Below are 8,308 nucleotides of genomic sequence, written 5' to 3'. Positions count from 1 at the left end.
TTGTGAAGGGTGTTGTTTCCCTAATTTCTTTCTCAGCCTGTTTTTCCTTTGTGTAGAGAAAGGCCACTGATTTGTTGGAGTTAATTTTATATCCAGCTGTGCTCAAGCTGTTTATCAGGTTTAGGAGTTCTGTGGTGGATTTTTTGGGTTACTTATATATACTATCATATCATCTGCAAAAAGTGATATTTTGACTCCTTCCTTTCCAATTTTTATCCCTTTGATCTCCTTTTGTTGTCTAATTTCTAGGCTAGGACTGCAAGTCCTATATTGAATAGGTAGGGAGAAAGTGAGCAGCCTTGTCCAGTCCTTGATTTTAGTGGGATTGCTTCAAATTTCTCTCCATTTAATTTGATGTTGGCTACAGGTTTGCTGTATATTGCTTTATTATGTTTAGGTATGGGCCTTGAAATCCTGATCTTTCCAAGACTTTTATCATGAAGGGGTGTTGTATTTTGTCAAGTGCTTTCTCAGCATCTGAGATGATCATGTGGTTTTTGTCTTTGAGTTCGTTTATATAGTGGATTACGTTGATGGATTTCCATGTATTAAACCATCCCTGCATCCCTGGGATGAAGCCTACTTTGCTATGATGGATGATAGTTTTGATGTGTTCTTCTTATTATTATTTTACTTACTCATTTTACTTCTGACTCACACATTTTCTTTGTAAATTCTTTAGTTGAGGGATATCTAGGTTGTTTCTACTTTGGGATACTAGGAATAAATCTACTATGAACATACCTGAGCAAGTGCTCTTGTGAGATGCTGGATCATGTTTTTGGTATATGGTCAGGAACCGTATAGCTTGGTCTTGAGGTAGAACTATTTCCAGTTTTCTGAGAAAACATCAAATTGATTTTCAAAGGGCTTATACAAGTTTGCACTTCCATGGAAGAGTGTTCTCCTTGCTCCATATCATTGCTAGCATGTGCAATCACTTGAGTTTTTGAACTTAGCCATTCTAATTGGTATAGGATTAAACCTCATAGTTGTTTTGATTTTCATTTCCCATAAAACAACGAACTTTGAACTTTAAGTGCTTCGTGGCCATTCAAGATTCCTTGGTTAAGAATTCTCTGTTTAGTTCTATACCCCATATTTTAATTGGATTAATCGCCTTGTTGATATTTAACTCTTGGGTTCTCTGTAAATTTTGGGAATTAGCCCTCTGTCAGATGTAGATTTGTTGACGATCCTTTCCCAATCTGTTGGATGCCTATTTATCTTATTGATGGTGTCCTTTACCTTACAATAGATTTGCAGTTTCATGAGGTCCCATTTATCAATTGTTGATTTAAAGCCTGTGCTATTGGTGTTCTGTTCAGGAACATGTCTCCTCTACCAATGTGTTCAAGTGTCTTTCCGATTTTCTCTTTTATGAGATTTAATGTATCCTGTTTTATGTTGAGATCCTTGATCTACTTGGACTTGAGTTTTGTGCAGAGTGATAAGGATGAATCTATTATCATTCTTCTACATGTAAAAAAAGTCCAGTTTTTCCATTGTATGGTTTTGGCTTCTTTATTAAAAAATCAAGTGTCCATAGTTGTATGGGTTGTTCTGGTTCTTCAATTCAATTCAATTGATCAATGTGTCTGTTTCTGTACTGATACTATGCAGGTTTTATCATTATTGCTCTGTAGTACAGCTTGAGATCAGCGATAGTGATTCTTCCTTAAGATTTTTTATTGTTCAGGATTGTTTTGGCCATCTTTGTTTTTTGTTTTTTTGTTTTTTGTTTTTTGTTTTTTTTTTCTTTTAATGTGAATTGATCTTTCAAGGTGTAAAAAATTAAGTTGGAATTTTGGTTATGATTTCATTGAATCTGTAGACTGCTTTTTGTGATATGGCCCCTCTTATATACCCTAGGACTATCAAGATAGAAGTGGAAGTATCCACAGCAAGCTTGGACCTCTACACACGAATCACTAAATAAGGAAATATATAACAGGCCTTCCCACAGGCCAGTTTGCTTGGGGCATTTTTAAAAATTAGCCAACAAAATGCCAAAGAACAAATGACATTAACCAGTAGTAATATGCTAGTTTAATTCAAAAGCAGAAATTGATGTTAGTGATGATATAAAATCTGTTATTCAAATAGACTCATTATAACTGCAACTATCTTGGCACATGAAGACTGGATGGAAGGGCATGAAAGAGAAGTGATGACCTAAAGACAAAGGTGCAAAACCTTGCTGATTTTGAACTGAGGAAGAATGCTAGAAAGCAAGGAACATGATAAGTTCTGGAATCTCCAAAAGCTAGCAAATGGATTCCTTCTTAAAGCCCCAGAAGGAGTCTATCCTTCTAATTCCTTGATGAAAACCATATTATACCTATGACATTCAAAATTAGAAGAGTGAAATTGCCCAAAGACACTAACTTGCCTAAAAGAACAAATAGAGCGAGCTATTTAGTGTAGATATTCCTTTTTGAACCCTCGGAAGTTGAGTCTATGTGTTCTGGCTTACACGTTTGCCTCAGGCATATTCATGCAAGAGAACAATAATCCAAATTGTGTTGTGAAATCTTTAGGTTGGCATTACAGTCTAACTTTTTCCTAGGCTGGATTCATTTGTCAACAGGTGACCAAGTGGGTTAGTGCTAGGCTGAAATGTAACTAAAATCTTATGATAGCATTCAGATTGATTTTTGTGAGTAGAAATCCAGAGAAAAGTGAATCTAGAGATGTATAGCAAAATTCTTCAAACATAACCTTAAAGAATATTGCCTTCCCAGAGAAGTTCATCTTGCTTTTTGTGTGCCTCCATAGCATATTCTAAACATTTGCATTTATTAATCTAAGTTTTAGTTTTTTGAGTCTATCTCTCCTAACTCTTTTTTTTTCACTTTGAGGAACAAGCCTGGGTCATTCATTTCCTTAATATCTATACCTTAATATGCTTTAATAGGCTTTATTAGCATATATTAGGTGGATAGATCGGTAGATGCATGAATGACTGAGTGCTAAACATGACCTTTTCAGCAAATAGGCCAATAGACACAGACAAACTGCATTGTCAAAACCTAACTGACTAAAGGCAGTTGAATATTACAGAGGGCTTTTATAAGATGTGTATATACATTGTGACATATTTAATTTGAAGAATCTCTTGAAATCTGATTTCACACCTTAATGACTACATTTGAAAAAAAAATCCTTAATCACACTGGGGTCTATGATCTATTGATTTCACTTTGGATTTACAATTTCCATCATCTCCCCATGTCCACTGATATGCTATTCAGCTCCACCCTTTACTACAATTATCATTTCCTTAGATGTATTCCTAAATATCTGATCTTTTCTGTTAATATCTTCTGCTGATAAACTATTTTTAAAATTTTTTTTAATTAGATATTTTCCTCATTTACATTTCCAATGGTATCCCAAAAGTCCCCCATACCCTCCCCCCCCCACTACCCTACCCACCCACTCCCACTTCTTGGCCCTGGCGTTCCCCTGTACTGAAGCATCTAAAGTTTGCAAGATCAATGGGCCTCTCTTTCCAATGATGGCCAACTAGGACATCTTCTGATATATATGCAACTAGAGACACGAGCTCTGGGAGGTACTCGTTAGTTCATATTGTTGTTCCACCTATAGGGTTGCAGACCCCTTTAGCTCCTTGGCTACTTTCTCTAGCTCCTGATAAACTCTTAATCACAGCTGTCCAAATTTTTATTATATTCCTAAGCAAACTCAGCTCTTCTTATACTTTTCTGTTAGAACTGAGTAAGCTCCTTTAGGGTGATTGTGTGCTGTTTTCTTCATATGTTACCACTTTCAGGGTTTTAGAAAAAGCAGAGAGGTGTACACAGATGATGGGGAAAACCCATCGTAATTTTTTGGTTTGGGTACTTAATATGCCTAATTTATTGCCTAACATGGGCTTCAAATTACCATAATGAAAGCTATCTTAGATATGGTCATATGGGCTAGAACCACGTCATCATTCACTAATTAGGAAAATGCTCTACAGAATGATCTTATGGAAATATTATGGAGGTGTCATCTTATATTATTGTGTGTTGAGTGATGGGAGAATAAATGTTTTAAGGTCATGTATGGAATTCACCCTTTTTTAAAAACACTTAAAATGCACAAGAAAAATATCTACATTGTTATCCTTTCTTTTTTTATTATTGCTAAACTTTGGTGAAAAATTTGCACTCATAAAAGTAAACCAGCAAATTTCTGATCACTAGACAAACATCTCAGCCACAGAATGGCATCTTTTCCTCTGTTGATATGGCTAGGTATTTCCCTGACCACATCATGATATTTGTGCAGTATTTATGTATATAGTGTTTAGTTGTTAATATGCACCTTTCATGCTTTATGAAGAAGGCAATTTCAGTAAAGGCCAACTTTCAGTTAAAGCTCCTAGCTATTTAAAGCAAAAATTTAATTCATGTAATTCACTATTGAAACATTATTGGAAAATCCTAGAAAAATAGAATTTAAGAGACTTCAACCAACCTCTCAATTATTTGACTGCTACAGAGATGCAGAGATTTGGGTGCTGATTAATCTAATGATTAAGGAGTTCAGACTAGGACTTGAAGATTGAAGAAATACTGCTGGAAATAAAATAGAAAGCATCATTCCTGTTTAGCCTTTTGGCCCAAGTCAAGTACAGTATGTTATTATCAGTTAAAAAAAATCTAATAATATAATGCATATTAAGATTAATCTGATGCTTTAACATCTTTATTAAAGACAAAAATAATTATTAAAACATAATTTTGATGAATAGTTATTCATATGGAAGACAATCAATATGTAAACAGCAAATATGTAAATTAAAGCGCAAAAAATTTTAAATCATGAAATGGAAAATTAGTCTGATTCAGGATAATCACTTTAATATTATGATATCATCAGAATTAGGTGTAAAACACTAAGAATTTCCAGTTTCAGAGGTACAAAGAAATATATTGTTCAAAAGATATGGCAGAAATTCATAGTATATCTCAGGACTAAAACAACCCAAGAACTCTGAATCCCTACATTTTCATCTTCACAGGAATGAGATAACCCAAATTATCCCCAATAGAATGTCTTTAAGGACCCCCTTTAGGTATTGAGTTTAACAGGTTCCTAAATAGGAAGAGTCAATAGATTAGGGAGAATATGAGTGACCTCTGGAGTTGACTGGATGAGGTATCAAAAGAAGAATCCTCTTGATAACACAAGTTTTCTACTTTGTTTTCAACCTTTAGATTTCTATAACGCAGAAAGTAATTTCTTTCAGGTTAAGATCTTATATAGCATTCCCACTCTTATTGAAAATATTCAAATGATTCTCCAATTTCAAATATAAAGGCTGCATTAAAAAGAAACAGAACTTATATGAGAGACTTGTGCTTATAGATGCGAAAAATGGTGGCCGATGAAAGGATAAAACAATGAGAAATTTGCTAAATATTGTCACATTAGTTAGTCCACTGATTTTATGATGAAGATCTTGATAGTAAGATGATAAAAATTTATGTCTAAAATATCACAAATACAGTAATAAATTTCCATAGTATACTGTCCAGTCATTTGGAAGTTCAGAGCTTATTACAGTGTTTAAAATTGCAGATATTATGGCTAATGGTGAGTGTTAGCCATCAATTTTTTCATGGCCTCTTTAACATCCTTGTTTCTGAGGCTATAGATGATGGGGTTCAACATTGGGATTACCACTGTGTAGAATACAGACACTACCTTGTTCTGGTCTGTGGAGTAACTGGATTTGGGCATCACATAAATGAATGTGATGGTCCCATAGAATAGAGTGACCGCAGTGAGGTGGGAGGTGCAGGTGGAGAAGGCCTTCTGGCGACCCTCAGTGGAGCGCATCTTCAGGATTGAGACAAGGATGTAAACATAAGACAGTGCAATAATAAACACAGTGACCACAATGATTGACCCTGAAGATATTGCTGGAATGACTTCAGAAGAAAAGTCATGAGAACACGAAATCTTCAAAAGTGGTGAATAGTCACAAAAAAAGTGATTAACTTTATTTGGTCTACAAAAGGACAGGTTTAATAAACATCCAGTAAATGTCCAAGCATTCACACATCCACCTAGGTAGGAAGCTCCCACTAGGAGAATACAGACTGTGGAGGACATCTGTGTGGCATAGAGCAGAGGGGAGCAGATGGCTACATAGCGATCATAGGCCATGGCAGCCAGCAGGAAACACTCAGTTGACCCAAATGTTACTACAGAACAGAGTTGAGCCACACAGCCAGACACAAGGATAAATGTTTCTTTTCTGAGAAATCCCTTCAACATGATGGGTGTGACTGATGAGGAGTATCCAATGTCTACAAATGCCAAATGGCTGAGGAAAAGGTACATGGGGGTGTGAAGCTGCGGGCTTCTTCTGATTAGCATGATTATGCTCACATTGCCCATTAAGGTGACAGAGTAGATTATTAGAAACACAATAAATAAAATGGCACGGATTATAGCATCCTCTGTAAATCCCAAAAGAATCACCTCTGTTACCACTGTGTAGTTTCCAGGTTCCATCTATGATAGGAATACTGCCATTGAAAAGAAAAACAGTCAACTATTAGAGTAGAATATCGTATTGACTCTTACTGTATTTACAGAAACTGTATATAAGGTAAATAACAGAAATACAGATAGCATGTATACATTTCATGAGAAATATTTCATGTACTATCTTACATAAATACTAAAACAGTAAACCGGTTAATTCATGGGAAATAAAAATTAGTATTTTTTGTTTGTAGCACATCGTTTGTGCCTCATGTTGTTAGTTTACATGCCAATGAGGAATAAAGAACAACTGAAATAGAACAACTCAGTTTTTCCAAGAAATCAGTGAGGAAAACTGCACATGCACGCACGCGCACGCACACGCGCACGCACACACACCCTGGCCTTGAATATTGTGTGCTTTGCTTTGATATTACACCGTTACATTTTCAGTTTATTTTCACTGTGCCAAACCATAGGTTTTGTGGCAGTTTTATCCAAGTATTTCATCTACTTTGAACACGTTCACCTTTATTTCCCTTTCCTATTTCTTTACTCTTCTTCACATTAGTCTCTTTCCACTTCCCAACTATTCCACCATCTATATCCATATCATGTATGTGCAAATAAATATTACTTCTTCTTAATTATATGTGAATTGATTGAAGAATAGCAAGCTACATTATGTGCACTGGATATTCATGTGTTTGAACACTAGTATATTACTTTTCTTGTACAGGATAGACATATGAAATATATCAGTGAAACTTAACCTTTTAATGAAAACATATGAACATAACAGTATCAAAGCTGAAGTAAGCATTATATGGCATGGATGCAAAATGTAATGCAGAAATGTAATGACTGCTTTAGCAACATAGACCAAAGATGAGGATCTGACTTGTCACTGACTATTTATGTTACCCTAGATAAGTGGCATGCACTATACAAATACTTATCACTGCTTTATTTTAAAACATGCCATACTATGATATTTTAATTTGAGTATTATAGTATATATTATGCCATGTGTTAACTATAGAAACAAACAAATGTGGAACTAATTATATTCTTTTAAAAATGTGTTTATAATTTCAATTATTAAAATTATAAATAAAAATTCCCATATCAGTAGAAAAGAGAAATTACCTGTGAGTGGCTCAGCCTCAAGGACAAACAACAAAGAAGGCTATGTTTTATGAGAAATACTGTCTTATGGGAAATAATCCCTTGAGTATCTACCTTGCTTGTTAAAATTCCACTGAAAACCCATCAGACTGAAAATTGGAGATACTCATATTCATACAAATACATGTTATCTATGAACAACAACTGATCTTTTTGAGAATTAGCTTCATGAAAACTTCAAGGATTGAAGGATTGAAGTATTGAAGTATTGCAGTAGTGAAAAAGCCATGAATGCACAAGAGCACAGTGCAGTAGAAGGACTTTTAGCTCAAAGTTGAAAGATTTCTGGAAAAAAAGCTCATTTTATACATCCCTAAATGATATTATCATTGTTTTAAAATTTATTGTATGGGAAAATCACACACAATAATAACATATAATACCACAGAGATTCTATATGTGCTCCTCACCTTAGTAAAATGTCACAACAAGTATAATGACACAGAACAGGAGTACAGTCAAGTTACAGACCATGTTCACCATCATGAGTTGCCTATGCTATTGCTTAAAACCCCAGGGACCTCTTTCCATTCTTAATTCTCTCCTGTATCTCATAACATATGTCTTCTGGATCTCTTAGTTTTGTCTTTTCAAACATTTATCATTATAC

General features: G+C 34.8%; 1 protein-coding gene across 1 annotated transcript; it reads right to left on the bottom strand.

Moving 5' to 3' along the window:
- Positions 1–5,604: 5,604 nt before the first annotated feature.
- Positions 5,605–6,543, bottom strand: LOC110298952 (olfactory receptor 508). The gene has a single exon (XM_021168499.1). The coding sequence runs from the start codon at positions 6,535–6,537 to the stop codon at positions 5,605–5,607; it is 933 nt and encodes a 310-aa protein (XP_021024158.1). The 5' UTR covers positions 6,538–6,543.
- Between the last annotated feature and the right edge of the window lie 1,765 nt (positions 6,544–8,308).

Source organism: Mus caroli, chromosome 7, assembly GCF_900094665.2.
Source record: "Mus caroli chromosome 7, CAROLI_EIJ_v1.1, whole genome shotgun sequence".
Taxonomy (NCBI): domain Eukaryota; kingdom Metazoa; phylum Chordata; class Mammalia; order Rodentia; family Muridae; genus Mus; species Mus caroli.
Note: the sequence above shows the minus strand (reverse complement) of the source record. Positions and strands in the feature narration are given on the sequence as shown.